Raw genomic sequence first — 16,911 nt, forward strand, 5'->3', positions numbered from 1 at the left:
ATTTATTACAAAATTTAAAAAATTTCAATCAAACACGAAATACAATAATCTCACATTTAAATCTTGAGATTATTTTCTTATCCCTATAGCAAATGATCTCTTAGAGATAAGTGTGCAATTATGGTGAATGAATGAGCATCACTGCTTGGAGATTTTTAAGTCAATATTTATTTTTAATCTACCTTTATACTCTCTCCGTCTCATATTAATAATCGTGGTTATTAAAATTAGTTGTCTCAAATTATTTATCATTTTAGAAGTTCGAGACAAAATTAATTATTTTTTTTCTTTTTTACCCTTAGTAATAATTGTTCTTAAAGATGGAGATAAGACATAAATAGAATAAATATTCAATGAAGAGAGATTATATCTTAAGATATAAATAAGGGTAGAATAGTCCAATCTTTTTCCTAATTAATATTTCTTAAGGGGCGTGTAAAAGATAAATACGACACATAATATGAGATAGATGGAGTAAATTATAACATAGAGCTAAGGTTAAACATCATTAAAAGTCATGATAGAGTGGCGGTAAATAGTCCTACATCTTTAACTAGAGATCTCGGATGAGCCTCAGAAAGTGTTTTACTCCTAAAGCGAAACTTTCCGAGGCAAATTTGGATTAATCGTGACCAAAGCGGGTGTGCTTATCTTCTATCTCTATATTTAACCTAATACATTATCTTATAGATTTAATTAATGTAACTCTAAAATGACAAAAGAATTCCATACTAAAATGATCAAATTGCCCCAATAATTGAAACCTTTTGTTTTCATGAGGTGGATTGAACTGTCACAAACCACAAAACTATTGACATGGAAAAGGAAATATAGCATTTTTTTAATCAATGACCTAAACTAAAGAATTGATTCTAATGGCCAACTTTTAAAACCAAATATGTGGCATTAATTTGCTCAACAAAGAAACATATCTGTTTGATCAATTGCATCTAATTAGTGGTGACAATTTATTTTTTATTTATTTAAAACATTATTCTAAAAGTAATGTTAGGTAATGGTCCTTTATCTTGTCGATTAGTTTGGTCTTTGAAAAATTGATAAAAATACTCGGAAATTAATTTTACCAAAAAGTCGTTATATGTAGTTAATGAACTACACGTGAAATGACATTTTAGCTTGCTTCAAGCTCTTTTTATTGACGGAATAAAAGAAATTAGTAAAATGTAAAAATATGATACAGTCAAACTTCTTTATAACAATCTCGTTTGTTTTGATAGTTTTTGGCAGCTACAGTAAAGTGCTGTTATAGATGACATATATTATAACATAATATAAATATTGATTCTGAGAAAAACTTGCCTTTTATAGTGAATAACTGTTATATAGGAATGCTGTTATAAAAAGATCAGACTGTATTTAGAATTAGATTTTTTTTTTAAAAAAGGAAAAAACAAATCAAGTACGAATTAAGTGATATTCCCGATTTTAAAATAATGATTAAAGATTACGAAGAATATTTTTTCCACATATATGCTATGCCCACTTTAACAACACCTTAATGGTCAATAATGAACTAACGATACCAAATTTGCTAACAAAAAATAATATGCCAACTCACTATTGAAAATACCCCTAGCCTTAAATATTAGAAAAAGATAAAGGACATGATTATATCGTGAACTACAACTAATGCAATATAATTAAAAAACAAAAGGAGGAATAAAAAGGAAAACAATAGTATTGATAAGACCTAAGAAAGAATATGTACCACATTGAAATTGATCATCAAGAAATGAGGCGGGCATATGCGGAATTAGAATTTAAGTTCTATTGGTATCGTTTCAACCTCTAAGTTTCTTAGTATTGAATCCATCGTATTCTGGGTTCTGACCTAATATTTTTTTAAATAATTTTTGCAATTTTTTACACAAAAATTTATATTGCGCGCCAAAAATACTAGGTTCAGTGAATTCAGTGCTGGATTGCTACATCCGTCTCTAATGGTGGGATGGATTGGATCCTTAAATTTAAGTTTCTTAGTCTTGAATCCATTTTATTCTTAAAATTATGGTTCCGACCTAATATTATTGTAATTTTAGTGAATTTTTGCACAAATTTATATTTCGCGTCGAAAGTACCGAAATCAGTAAATTTAATGCCCGACTGATATATCCACCTCAAATAGTAAAATGGATGAATTCCTCCGTCCTTAATTAAAGATGTCATATTCAAGTCATGACTATTTAATGAATATTATATAACATAAATCTGAATTAATCGAATCAATGAATATAACCACATGGTTAAAACAAAAAAGAAAAAACATTTTGACAATGAAATGGAAAATTAAAAAGGAAAGATGGAGGTCGGCTCGGTTCCTTGTAACAAATGAATCTCTTGGTTTTGGCTCGGAGTTTGGTTTGGAATTCTGTTACGTGTGACTTCAAAAGGATAAGAACAAACGAACTTCCACTTTGTTCACCTACGCACTTGTCGACAGCCCCACGGTCACCTCCTCAAGGAACTATATAATGCAATTTAAATTATGTAAAAATAATACAAACTTTTGTTTACATAAAGAATATAATTTAATTTGTTATAGCAAATCATCGCTTTATTTTTTTGTATTACTAATTTATGCTTAAGATAAGTATTATATTTTCGTCTTTAAGTTAAAAAAAATTATATTTATTTACGTGCAAACTCAACGGCCTCACGTAGATTTTACGAGCAAGGAGAGAAATTCACAATTTTTGTCATAACTCATAAGGTCCATGTGACACCTTAGACAAATCTCATATTGACAAACACGAGAGAAATATTAGATATATAAGTAAACAGACCTTAAACTCTAATAACGTGTTTTAAAGTCGTGCGGATATAGACCTAAAGCTGACAATATTACTAGTTGGGTTGTCCGGACCAAATCTTATACGCGCGAGTTCATTTCCTTAATGATGGATTATTTGCAACCTATGATTTTTTTTTTGAGTCCACTCTTTAAATTATGTCCTTATTAGTTTAGTTGGCTCAGTTTTAAAGCTAGTCTGATATATTTCTCTTTTTTCGTAGATAAATTTAATTTATTTGAGCCAAAAATATATTAGAAATAGCCACTCTGCCTATATGATATAGGGATAAAATCTGCATGCATACTACTATTTTTAGATTTTGCTTATAAAAAATATATTGAGTATATTGTTGTGCTAAACTAACGATAGCAGAATTTAAATGGTAGCATAAATAAGGATCATTTTTACCGACTCTTTTACTAGTTCACTAAACTATTTTCTTTAAATATAGGGCCCGTTTGGCCATAATTTTTTTTTTACTTTTTTTCGAAATCAGTGTTTGGTCATAAAATTTTTGATTTTCACTTGAAGATGAATTTTAAAAATTTGAAAAACTTCAAAAAGCTATTTTTCAAAATTTACTTCAAATCCATCACAATTTTTTTTTTTAAAAAAAACTAAAATTATATTCATGTCCAAACACAACTTTAATTTTAAAATAACATTTTTACTTAAAAATTTTTTTAATTCTTTTTTCTCGAAATTTTACAATTCTTATCCAAACGCCCACATAATATAGTGAAAATTATTTTATGAAAGCATTCTCATTTTCTTGGAGATATTTCTTTTTTCTTTGTCTTGGAGATATTATTGACTTTTTTTCCTACCCACCCCCCAAAACAAACCCAACCCCACCTCTTTTTTTTCCATTCCATTACAAGTACCCTCCTTTCTCTCTCTCTCCTTACTTCCTAAACTTTCCAAAAACCAAACATCTCTCTCTCTAAAAAAATTGGTGTACAAAAACCAGAGCTTTACTACTAAAGTCTTTCAAACTGGCGATTGATAATCAAGATTCCACAGTCTTAGAACTCAAGCCTAAGAACAGAAGAATAATGGTAAATTTCCAACAACCCCAAAAACTCCTTTAGTGTTTTTCAATAATTTTTTCATCAATTTGATTGCTTTCAACTCTCTTTTTTGTTCATTTATTTTAAAATTCTGTCTCTTTTTTGGTATTAGGGAGCTGGAATACCTGATGAAGAGGAAAATAATTGGCCACTATGGTTAAAGCCATTGCTTAAAGAAAAATTCTTTGGTCATTGCAAATTACATGCTGATTCTCACAAGAGTGAATGCAATATGTATTGTCTTGATTGTATAAATGGTCCTCTTTGTTCTCTTTGTTTAGCACATCACAAAGACCATATTGCCATTCAGGTATCTTCTTTTTCCTTAATAAAAAAAATGGACTTTTTGTGTCAATTTGTAAGAAATTTAGTATTTGGTTTATTGTTTCCACACCCTTTAGCTCTCCCCGTTTAGCATCCACTAATGCTTGTATTATGATATATCACGTTCCTAGGGGTACGGCCCTTCCCCAGACCCTATGTGAGTGCAAGATATTTTGTGTACCGAGTTGGTTTTTTGCTACACAGTGTATACAATGGCGGAACCAGAAATTTTAACGAGGGTTTATAGCTACACATTGTATATGGTGACAGAAACCAGAAATTCTAACAATGGGGTTCAAGAAAATGCTAATGTGTCACACTTTTTGATCATGTTATTTTAAGCAATTTTTAACCTACCTTTACCGCTATACTAAAATCTTTTTTATGTAAAAGATATTCAAAATGTCAAAAAAAGTATATTTTTGTCCCACTTTTCAGTATAATTTTTCGACGAGTGATTCAATTGAATCCCTAAATTGTCATTTTACATAGTGTATAGCTATGATATTTCAAAGGATAAGTCTTGAAATTATGAATGATTGATTTTGAGTGCTCTGTTTTTGTTTGGTTGGACAGATAAGGAGGTCATCATACCATGATGTGATAAGGGTAAATGAAATTCAAAAGTATTTGGACATTTCTTCAGTCCAAACATACATTATCAACAGTGCTAAGGTTGTCTTTTTGAATGAAAGGCCACAACCTAGGCCAGGCAAAGGTGTAACAAATACTTGTCAAGTTTGTGAAAGGAGCCTTCTTGATTCCTTCAAATTCTGCTCTCTTGGTTGCAAGGTACATTACTGTTTACTTTTTCTAGTCGATATACATTGATTATACACAGTGATCAGGAGGTTATGGGTTCAAGCGTGGAAACAACCTCTTGCCGAAATGCAGGGTAAAGCTGCGTACAATAGATCCTTGTGGTCCGGCCCTTCACCGGATCCCGCGCATAACGGGAGCTTAGTTCACCGGTCTGCCTTTTATACACGGTTATGCACATATTATACATGGATTTTGCATATATTATACATCTAACTGCAATTTTTAGTTTAAACGTGTGGGTGAATGCTATTTAGGTTAATTGTTTTGAAAAAAATTCTCTTACAGTTTCATTAAATTGTACCATTTTTTTTTTCATCTTGACCAAATTTCCTTGCATTAATTTTGACTTTTAATGGCATTGAATTGAATTGGGCGTGTCCAAAAATCTTGAATTGCGTGTATTTCAAGGTATATTTTGGTTTAATGGTCGTTGATAGTGTGGTTTGACAAATGTGAAGCAATTAAATGGGGCGTGGAAATTTCACTCATATTTACTAGTCTATTGATAGGAAAACTTTGGCATAATCAACTTTTTTTAATTGGAAATTTCAAAGTTGTTAGACATTGTAATTATCAATGACTCTCTTGCATTTATTTAGTACCCCAAATGGAAATGACATTCAAATCTTGATTATTAGCAATCTTTGATATACAATAGATATTATGTGAATTATTGAATTGGTCCGAATAGAACATAACGAATATAGATGATTTATATAGTCGATTCCAACTTGATCATCGCAGGTTGTCGGGTCCTCAAAGAATTTCGTTAAGAAACCGAAGCAATTGTCTGTGAAAAGGCGGCGGTCGGTGGCGATGGCATCGGACTCCGATGACTCTTACAGCAGCAGCAGCCATGGTAGGTACAAGAGCCACAACAACAAGGTCCAAAGTTTTACTCCGTCGACACCCCCTCCAACTTCAGTTAATTACAAAATGGCCAAGCGAAGAAAGGGAATTCCACATAGATCCCCAATGGGAGGACTACTTATAGAATATTAAGTCCTTTTATACACCAAAAAATTAGCATAATTCCCCCACATATACCAAACACTTGTGCTTTTCTCCAAAGAAGGCTAGTGTTTGATAGCTTTGTCTATAAGAACAATATAATGTATATAGTGTTGGCAAGTTGAAAAGTTAGAGGGTGAGAGTTGAAATAAGAAAAAATGCAAGGACTAAATGGGATAAGTTAGAAGTTGGGATTAGATAATAATGCTATAGTATATAGGATGATGAAATATCAGATATGATGGCTCTTGGCTTTTAGAGTGGTTACATAGGTTTTGTGTGTTTGACTTTTTCTTTTTAAATTTTGTATCAAAATTGTAGATATACTGTAATATTGCCAGGATATTTTAACATTATGTCTATACATAGATGGTATTTTAGTATTGTAAATAATTTATAGTCTTTTTTTATTGTTCTGATTTTTGGAAGCATTCTTGTTATTGTAAAAAAAATTACTTGGTAACATTCCAATGTTACGTTAATAACAATAATAACATACCAATAAAATGTCAGAAGTGCGATTTGGTAAGGATAATGTATATGTGTATTTTATCCCTACTTTGTAGTGGTAAAAAAAGTTATTTCCAATAGACTTTCGGCTCAAGGAAAATCCGGTAGTCAAGTCACATCCCAATGTTATTGTCATGATAGTCTGTCGGCTTGTGATGCTCTCCTTATTTTTTTTTCTTTTCAATTCAGAATATCTAATAGCTATTTCCTTCGTTTCAATTTAAATGACTGTATTTGATCATATATATTTTTTTTAAAAAGAAAGAATTTTGCAACTTGTAATTTTAAAAATACTACGTATTAGATTTATGTATTATAAGCTCAATTTTGAAACTTACTAGCAATCGACCATATATATATATACTGTTTTATTGGTAATGTGTCAACATATGGATGGAATTTTAGCATTTTGCCATACTTTGTGGGTGTTTTTTGATTATTGAATAAATCATTTGTTGAAAAATATGACCAGTAAAGGTAAATTCAAACGGGTCACCATACGGGTACAGGTTAAGATGGTGATTTGTCCGGTTTTGTGTCCACTGAGTGGTCAAAGGAAAGATATGTGTAAAGTTTGAATATTAAACTTTTTTTGTCACAGAACTTAAGATATTTATAATTTTTTACATAAATGCAAATTGAAATTTTAAGATTTACCAACACAAAAGTTAGATTCTAGACAGTGGTCGATATGGTTTGTGACAAAACGGGTCGGGTTATCATCAGTGGCAGAGCTACCTATCCAGGGAAGGAGATTCAATTGAATCTTTTATGTTCAAAAATTAAAAAGGACAATCCGGGTGCACTAAGCTCTCGCTTTGCGCGGAGTCCGAATAGTGGCGAAGCCAGAATTTATTCAAGGGTGTTCAAACTTGAAAGAAGTAAAAAAAAATCGCCGAGAAAAAGTGTTCAATATATGTCATATATCTCTAAAATCTAATATTTTACCTATATGTGCAGTATAATTTTCCGACGAAGGGTGATTAGTTGACCACCCTTTATAACATGTAGCTTCGCCCATGGGTCCGGGGAAGGGCCGGACCACAAGGGTCTATCGTACGCAGCCTTACCCTACATTTCTGAAAGAAAACGTTTCCACGGCTCGAAAGCTGTGTAAAAAATTACACCGTATAAATAGAGTTCCATAATTGTTTTTTTTAGTGAACGATACACACAACATTAAAGTAACTAGTATTAGTATACGTGTGTTGCACGTGTGTATAGTGTCTATTAATTAAAAATATATACATTGACGTTAATATAAAATGTGATATTTGTTTAAATGATGAAAATAATATTCAATAGCTTTTGAATATGCATAGATTATTCAAACCTAAACATAACATATTTAAATAGACATAACCACCATAAAGACATATGCTAGTCTCTGGTATTATGTGGTTATCCTCGGGCCATAGTCACATAGTCTCTATAAATAAACAGAGTTGATAGATATTTAATTATTTTTAATTCAAATTAAAAAAAGTAACTAATTAATAACTAACCTAACTAATTTTATCCTAAAATTGACACTTGTTGAATTTTTGTTGTTACACTTGGCATCATAACATTGATTTACTTCTCTTGTTCTTATATAGATAGATTTTCCAAAAATACATAGATATTTAATTATTTTTAATTCAAATTAAAAGAGAGTAACTAATTAATAACTAGCCTAACTATTTTTCTCATAAAATAGTCACTTGCTGAATTTTTGTTGTTACACTTGGCATCATAAATAATTTATTATTTATGTTTTTATCTTTAGTTTATTATAATATATTTAGTTACATGACCTTATTCATATAACATAATCATATGAATTATTATTCAAAAACTATCTCATCTCAGAAAACAAATCAGTTTTATGATTTTATATATCTATACATTGAAGTTATTAATTTATATATATTTTTCTCTTTTTCTAATAATTTTCCAAAATATATATAGATATCCAATTATTTTTAATTCAAATTAAAAAAGAGTAACTAATTAATAACTAACCTAACTAATTTTATCCTAAAATAGACACAGAAAATGATAAATCTTTAAATTCTATTTATGCTATAATGAAATAGAATTTCATTTGCAGAAGTTGCAGTAAATAAACATTTTTAGCCTATAATGTCTTAGTGGAGCCAAAATTATTTAAAAACAATTAATACACATACATAAATAAAAGTGATTATTGATCTGTTGTAATATGTTAAAATATGCAGCTTGAAGTGAATTTTGCCAAGGAAACTACTACAGGCTAATAGTAATTTTACCTGAATTTTCTTCTTCATATATATTATTATTTCTATGATTTGATTTTGACCCATGTAAAGCATTATATTTGCTAAATCTCCAAATGACATAAGAAACATTGCCTTGATCTATACATATAGAAAGAAATATTTTTTTTTAAAATTAATGCCGCAATTAACAAAATTATAAAGAACATAATTTGTTAATTATGTTCATCTATTTCAATTGCAGCAATTTTTTTTAACTTCCTGGATCTCCTTCGCAATAAATCGTCTTCCATCTCGATCGCTGCCATTTTTGGAATCAATTTTTGACAAGAAAGGTGAACTCTTTTCCCCGACTCAACGCCAATTTGCGATAAAATTTGGATTCTTCTTTCTGTACAAAAAAGAGTAAATTAGTTAAGATTGGATAAGGTATTCAAACCACATAAATATCATTAATTTGTATATTTTGTGATGGTGAAATCAAGAGATAATATGGCCTTTTGAGATATTGATTGTATATACGTTGTAACATCACAACCAAGCAAGTATCTTGTAGATTCAAACAGTGTAACATAACAATATTCTTTCTTATCAAACACCTCAAGCTTTAGAATATATCTACAAATTCATACATAATCAAACAATTAGCTCATTTATTGATATGTGAAAATATAGAGAAAGAATTGAATTTTTTTATGTGTTTTACCTTTCCTGGTAATCAACATTCTCGACGCCACAATGATGACATTTTGCAATATTATTTATAACGTCCACTTTCTTGTAACATTTCTTGCAAGAAGAATACCATGGTTCGTCTTTATTCATTATATCTTTTATTCTTGTATTAAATTTAAAATATGTATCCTGCAAATAAATATATAAAAAATAGGTTAGATAGGACACTTTTAAAAAGTATAAATATTAAGTAGTTGGAAGAATTTACCTCTTTATTGTCAAATGAATCATCTTTGATGTCCTCAATCTTTACTTCCCGAGCATTTTTCAGTTGTGTACTTGGCAATAAACTATTATCTATGTTTTTTGCCTTCTTGTAGTCATGTATGCATATTGTGTAATTAGTAAATAATAATAACTATATTTTACTATGATTGCTTAAACTTAAAAAAAAACTAAGCAAATATTATCAGTTTTGGAGAGCTACCGCCTCTTCAAACTTTGGATTTATCATTATACTAGTAACGTATGTAGTAGATATTGAAAAATTTCCTTCACAGATAAAAAAGAGGTTAAATATAATAAAAGATTTTGCAATTTATAAAAATTACCAAAGTTCTTGATATATTACCTCTATATGATGTTTTCCAAACATCACATGCCGCAACAACAGATTTTTCATCAATCAATTTTTGTAGCACTTGACCGTCTATCTCTGAGAAATCATTTCATAAGGTTACAACCTTTCTATCAACTCTGAAATTTATAATTAAATATATTAAACCATTAATATCTTAATTACGAAGAAACATTTAACATATTGAACTAAAACTACCAACTTACATCTCGTTGACAAGCACTATCTCCCTTCGTTTCTTTGAACCTTCTCCCGTAGAGGGTTTAACATCCACTAAAATTCCAACTATATCTAGAAAGAATATCAAAACAATTATATGTATATTACCCAAAAATTAATAAGGAGAATAGAAATAAAATATTGTTTGTATATTTAGTGAAAGATTACGGGATGAAATCTAAACTACTTACCAAAAATTGTTTCATTGGTGCACTTTGATGCCTCATCGAATGAAATAAAATTATTTGAAAAACCAATGGTCGAAAAGTGACTATTGCTTTCTTCAACTAACGTATTTTTCTTAAATCTAATCTCAAGCTCCTTGTGCACTGATTGAAAATTAGGATTAGCACTATTGATGCGTCCGTTTATGATATAACAGATCTTGTTTTGTTGTAAATAGTTTTTCTACAACTCAATATAACCATTGAAATGTGTAGCGTTAATTTTTTTTCCCTGCAAAAAATTTCACTGTAAGTTAATCTGATGGTTAAAACTATATTATGAAAAGACATGAAATAAAATATTGATATAAAATAACAATTACCTCTTTGTCAACTAATGTCACAATTTTTCGGGTGCTTTGATTTGTTTTATTGTTAAACTCTTTTACTATTCCACTCCCAAACACTAACACTCGTATTACCCAACATGAAACAGATACTCTTAGACTATTAATTGGGACACATTGGTATAACAATTCCTTTTCACTGGCCATTACAAGTGTACCAAAAATAAAGCATGCATAAGAATTTTACAAGTTATCAAAGTGACTAATTCAATAATTGATTATTTTTATGATATAAGGAAGATTGTTTACCTAAACGGATGTAATTGTTGGAATATGAGTGATTCAAGTATGGAAATTGCAATAACGCAAATCATGTAGTATTAATATAACACAGAATTAAAGCAGATAATCTAATTTTTAATTATTTTTAAAAGGCAAAATACATAAGTTACCCCCCGTACTATGACCCAAATCCCTGTTACACACTTTCTAGGAACGAATATTACTTTACACACCCAACCTTTCTAAAGTGTATCTAATACATACTACTTGCCCACGTGGATAGTGCGTATTTTTCCCAACAAATAAGTCGCGTGAACAGAAGAATTTTGTGTCAAATGTCTATTTTTTTAGTTTTTTAAAATTTTAAATTGAGTCATCTTCTTCCTACTTTAAAATTCTGTCATAGCTACTCCTTGAGCTCCACCACCCGATCTCCTTCTTCTCAAATAGATATACCACGATTTCTTATATCTCTTCTTGTTGTAGAGAAGCTTAACTTGAGCTTTACCCATGGCGAAGTCAAATTTTCAATAAGCGAGAATTTTTCGAAATTTTTTCCAACCATTAAAGCTTAGCTCAAGATTTTGCACATTCTTTAATTATATTAATGGATGATTTTTTAAATAGTTGACTTGTGGCGATGACAGTTAATGGTGGTCGAACTTTTACAGAAGTGAAATGAAAAATGAGTTGGATCTGGGCTCAAAAATTTTGATTCAATTTCAGCGAAAAAGATGGAGTTTTGGGTGTATTTTCTGGTGATTTTTGTTAGTTAATGGTGACTTTGTTATTAAGTAAAAGGTGGAGGAAGAAGCTATAGTGTTTGATGGTAAGAGAGGAGGAAGACGGCCATGGTAGTTTAGATGAGGAAGATGAGGGGTATAATTGTAATTTTAATTTTTTATATTTTTTTAAATGACACTTGTCACTGTTTGATTAGTGCATGATATTGCACATATTCTGAAAAACTGGTCAAGAAAAAAGTGGTGTGTCTTAGCTACACTTTGGAAAGGTTGGGTGTGTAAAGTAATATTCGTTCCTAGAAAGTATGTAACAGGGATTTGGGTCATAGTTCGGGGGGTAACTTATGTATTTTGCCTTTTTAAAACAAGCAACTTGAGCTGGCATAGCAATTATAAGTATTATTAATTATACAACAAAGGAAATAAATAATACTAATATTTAAGTGATAAGACTCAGAACGAATGTTTAACCGATTTTCTGTGATGAATTGCAATTCTTCAATAACCTGTACTAAATTTGTAAATTAAGCGAGATGTGAAATTAGCCAAGTCAAAAACATGAAACAAAAACTATATAATAAAAAATTATTGATGCAACACTACAAACTGGTGCATGCAAATGTGCTTGCAAAATACGAAGTAGCAAAAGATGTTGATATTAGTAAAAGAAACAACACCTGAAATTGCGATGTTGGAATAGGGAGAATTTTGATGATTAAATTGTGACATTATAGCTCCTTTTATAGAAGTATCATGGTACACAATTTGACACATGAAAGGAATTATATAAAGTAAATTTGTGTGCAGGTCAAAGATATAAGAAAAATTTACCAAATAATAAAAACTTCTACCAAAATATTTTCTTGTGTCGTCCAGCAAGTCAAATTCTTTAAACACTTTCCTTGTGCAACGGAACCACAATAATGATGGTTCCATTTTACCCGTGCATTAAACTTTCCTTGAGCAATTTCACAATAAACTTTTCTTGTGCAACAGTAGAAATTTTTTATTACCAAATAATTAAGGCAACATAATAACTCATTTAATATTCCAAAGAGTAAAGAGAATCTATTATTTAATGAGAGTGAAAGTTTAGGTTTTGTTAAGTTTCCTTGGGTAAGAAACGTGACAAAATATGAGAGTGAAAGTTTATGAATTTTTTTTTTTGTTAAGTTTCCTTGGGTAAGAAACGTGACAAAATTCAACCAATTAATTAAGGCAAAGTTTAATAACAAATATTGAAGAAATATTTACCAAAAAATCTGAAAACTAAATTAATTAAGTGAATATTTTTAAATATTTATGAAATACTTAAATTACTATATTGTCCTATGGGAACTTTATATTTTAAAAGGTAAAAAATGCGAACGATATTTTGCTAAAGGCCTTCCTGCTTTTAATATAATATAGATAGATTCGTGTGACGTTAAATATCACTTGTTATAAAAGTTATATATTTTACCTTATCTCAATTTGATATTCAATCACTAAAGGGTTGGAATTATATTGCTCTACCATTTCTAACTTTATAATCTGTAACTTTGAAAATGTGAAGCTCTTATAGTTTTTCTAATTTAGTTGGTTGAAGGAAGAGGCAATGTAATCACTCTTCTAAGTTAAGATAAAAAAAAATTGTTTGTTTTTTTTCTTCACAAAAGAGGTGAGTAATAAGAACTTGTTTGGATTAGCTGATTTGAAGTAGCTGATAGGCATTAAGTGCTGAAATTAATTTAATAAATAAGCAGTTACGTGTTTGGGTACAAATGCTAAAATTGATAATAAGTTATTGCAATATTTGATAAAACGGATAAGGGCTAGATGTGTCCCTCTACTATCAGAAATTAGTTATAAGTAGCCTCCATTATACTATTCGAAACGGCAGGGACAAAAACCTTCGAATAGTATAACGGATGCTACTTATGACTAATTTCTGATAGTAGAGGGGCATATCTAGCACTTTTACGTTGATAAAAAGTGTTGATAAGCTCTTTTTCTATTAAAATAACTTAAATAACCTTAGAACTGTTTATAAGGGCGTAATTTCTTTAAAATTTTAGATTCCAGATCAATTCAAATACAAAATATTCTATTTATCATTTTATTTTAAATACAATTGTGCTTAGATAAGATAATTTTTATAATAAATATAATTTATTTTATGATAAGCATATAATCATAAGTCATAATAATTAATAAATTGACAAAAATTTCTCACTAAAAATAAACATAAATAGGATAAAATATTTGAAGAGAAACAAATATTGTTTTCATCACCACAACACTTAAAAGCAATACATCAAAAATTTGATATGTCCTCATTTATTACATACAGTTCAAAGATTAATACACAATCACATAGATATAAATATGCAAAGGAAGAGAGATTTGCTTATCTTAAATAGTCAATGAGAATTGAGGACTTGAAAGGTTGAAAAAAAATACTTGAGGCGATAAGTATCGATGTGGGAGTTTTGTTCTAAAAAGGAATATTTTAAGGATAAAATAGTAAAAATCTTGATCAAACTTAAAGTGCTTATAAGCTAAAAATTCATAAGCTGGGGATGACTAGCTTATGACTTTTGGCTTATTTTTGACTTATAAGCACTTTTAACTTTACCAAACGCGTAGATAAGCCGAAAAATACTTATAAGCTAGTTTGACCAGCTTATAAGCTTAGCCAAACACCCTCTAAGTCTATGAATATAGAAGTTCAACAACGTTTTAATCTTTTAATTTCAAGGTTTCACATAGTAGTAACCGTTTGGCCAAAACACCGCAGTAATTTTTATGTTTCCTACATTGCCCTTGGAGTAATTAATGTTGAAATATGTATTAGGAGTGTTTATGTGAAGAGACAATAAAGATTAATATGGTCAATTTCATTGCTAATTAATGTTAAGAGGTGAATTTCTCAATATGTATGAAAACAACTAAAAAATCACTTATTTTGGACCACAAGAAAAAAGCCAAAAAATTACTTATTATGGACCTGAGGGAGTAATATATATATATATATATATATATATATATATATAAGACAGTTGCATTGATCGATTTGAGGCATAACTAGATTAAAGTGCGCTGCCGACTTGGTTCCCACTCTAGCTTTTCTCAAACTTTATTTGGCAGTGGTGCCCCGCTAGCTACCTTGAAATCCTACCCCGCCTCTAGTGCCAAGAGCCTAATACCATAATGTAATTCAATTATTATTATTATTATTATTATTATTATTATTATTAGGCTTGCGTTTTGCTGGCGTGGAATTACAATAGGAAGTTGATTAAGGAAGTTTGAATAGTTTGTGGTTTTGTGAAACTAAATTGTGATATATGATGAAACGGGGATTACATGAGTTGTCAATATCTGTTAATTGAAATAGAATAGGAGTAGAATATTTGTTATTATATTTTGTTAAATGGGATATGTATTTGTACACGTAGGAGTTAGTTTGTTAGTTAAAAGGGAGATGTGTATATAGGGAATTAGTTAGGCAATGTAACAATACTTCTTCTTCATTAATTTCAGAAATACAGAGCTAAGCTCATTTTTCCTCTCTTCTCTCAATTCTGTCAAACTAGGGTTCTTCAGTTGATTCACATAAATCGTCATGGTATCAGAGCTTCAAATCCCGATTGCGAATCGAATCTAAAGATCCTGGTGAATCCACAGTAACCTCAACCTTGAATCACAGCTTGAGAGTAAGAGTCAACCATGGCGGCACAAACAAATCTTGACCACAATCACCCTCTATTTCTTCACCCATCGGATACCACCGGAGCTCCGATTATCTCGATTCAGTTGACTGGTTCAGAAAATTACTCCACCTGGAGTCGTGCGATGGAGATCCAACTGTTAGGAAAGAACAAGCTAGGTTTGATCGACGACACTCTGAAAAAGGGGGATTTTGATGCAAGACTAGGTCATCAATGGCATAGGTGCAATGCAATTATCCTTAGGGTGGATTATGAGCTCAGTATCAAGAGAATTGATTACTGGCATACCATATGCGAGGAATGCGAGAAAGGTGTGGGAAGATCTGAAAGAACGATTCGATAAGTTAAACACATCGCGAGTCTAGCAATTGCAAAAGGCCATATCAACAATAACTCAAGGAACAGACAGTGTCTCAATGTATTTTTCCAAACTCAAAAATATATGGGATGAATTTGACAGTATGGTTCCTCCTCCATGTGGATGTGCTAGATCGAAGAACTTCATTGAGTTTATGGAAAAGCATAAGGTGCCGAAGTTCCTAATGGGTCTAAATGACAGTTATGAGCAGGCTCGTAGTCAAATTTTTATGACTAGCCCAACGCCAAGTATCAATAAGGCATATTCAATGTTTATTGAGAGGGAAACTCAAAGATCAGTGGCTAATACTTCTACTGTGGGTGAAGGAGTAGATTTAGCTGAACTGCTAGCTGGTAAAGGAGGAAATTATCAGAATTATCAAAAACAAAAGAGAAACTGGAATGTGCAATGTGATTTTTGTCACATGAAAGGTCATACAAAAGAAGGATGCTACAAGATAATTGGTTATCCTCAAGATTTCAAAACTAAGAAGAAAGGGAGCACAAACACTGCATATAATGTCCAGGTTGAAAATTTTAATCCTAATCTTGCAGGTGTTGATGATAAAAGAGGAGAGATACCAGAAGCATAAAGGAAGAAATTGGCAAAGAGCACCACAACTCAAATCAGATTAGTATGATCAGATCATGAAGTTACTCAACAAAGACACTCCAAAGGATGTGATGGCAAACATGGCAGGTACAACTTATTCCTTTATGGCTAATATGTCAAAAGGCAGTTGGATAGTTGATACAGGAGCAACAAACCATATGGTAGCAAATTTAGGGATGTTAACAAATGTTAAAAACATTAGTCCTACTAGAGACAAAATAGTTCATTTACCTAATGGAGAATGTACAATTGTGTCACATGTTGGGAATTGTAAAATCACAGAAATAGGGGAAATGCAAGATGTATTGTATGTCCCAGAGTTTGCATACAATCTTCTTTCAGTATTAAAGATAACAAGGGACTTACATTGTTTT

At 30.5% G+C, this 16,911-nt stretch overlaps 2 protein-coding genes across 2 annotated transcripts; one reads left to right on the plus strand and one right to left on the minus strand.

Moving 5' to 3' along the window:
- Window positions 1-3,719: 3,719 nt before the first annotated feature.
- LOC104238217 (protein RGF1 INDUCIBLE TRANSCRIPTION FACTOR 1-like) lies at window positions 3,720-6,454 on the plus strand. Its single transcript, XM_009792517.2, has 4 exons — window positions 3,720-3,871; window positions 3,996-4,193; window positions 4,784-4,999; window positions 5,774-6,454. The coding sequence occupies exons 1-4, from the start codon at window positions 3,869-3,871 to the stop codon at window positions 6,029-6,031; spliced, it is 675 nt and encodes a 224-aa protein (XP_009790819.1). The 5' UTR covers window positions 3,720-3,868; the 3' UTR covers window positions 6,032-6,454.
- A 2,599-nt stretch (window positions 6,455-9,053) lies between these two features.
- On the minus strand, window positions 9,054-10,357 carry LOC104238216 (uncharacterized). The gene is made up of 5 exons (XM_070163196.1): window positions 10,306-10,357; window positions 10,094-10,218; window positions 9,731-9,832; window positions 9,494-9,651; window positions 9,054-9,178 (listed from the first exon to the last, which is right to left on the minus strand). The coding sequence occupies exons 2-5, from the start codon at window positions 10,142-10,144 to the stop codon at window positions 9,142-9,144; spliced, it is 348 nt and encodes a 115-aa protein (XP_070019297.1). The 5' UTR covers window positions 10,145-10,218; window positions 10,306-10,357; the 3' UTR covers window positions 9,054-9,141.
- Between the last annotated feature and the right edge of the window lie 6,554 nt (window positions 10,358-16,911).

This window comes from Nicotiana sylvestris, chromosome 12 (assembly GCF_000393655.2).
Source record: "Nicotiana sylvestris chromosome 12, ASM39365v2, whole genome shotgun sequence".
Taxonomy (NCBI): Eukaryota; Viridiplantae; Streptophyta; class Magnoliopsida; order Solanales; family Solanaceae; genus Nicotiana; species Nicotiana sylvestris.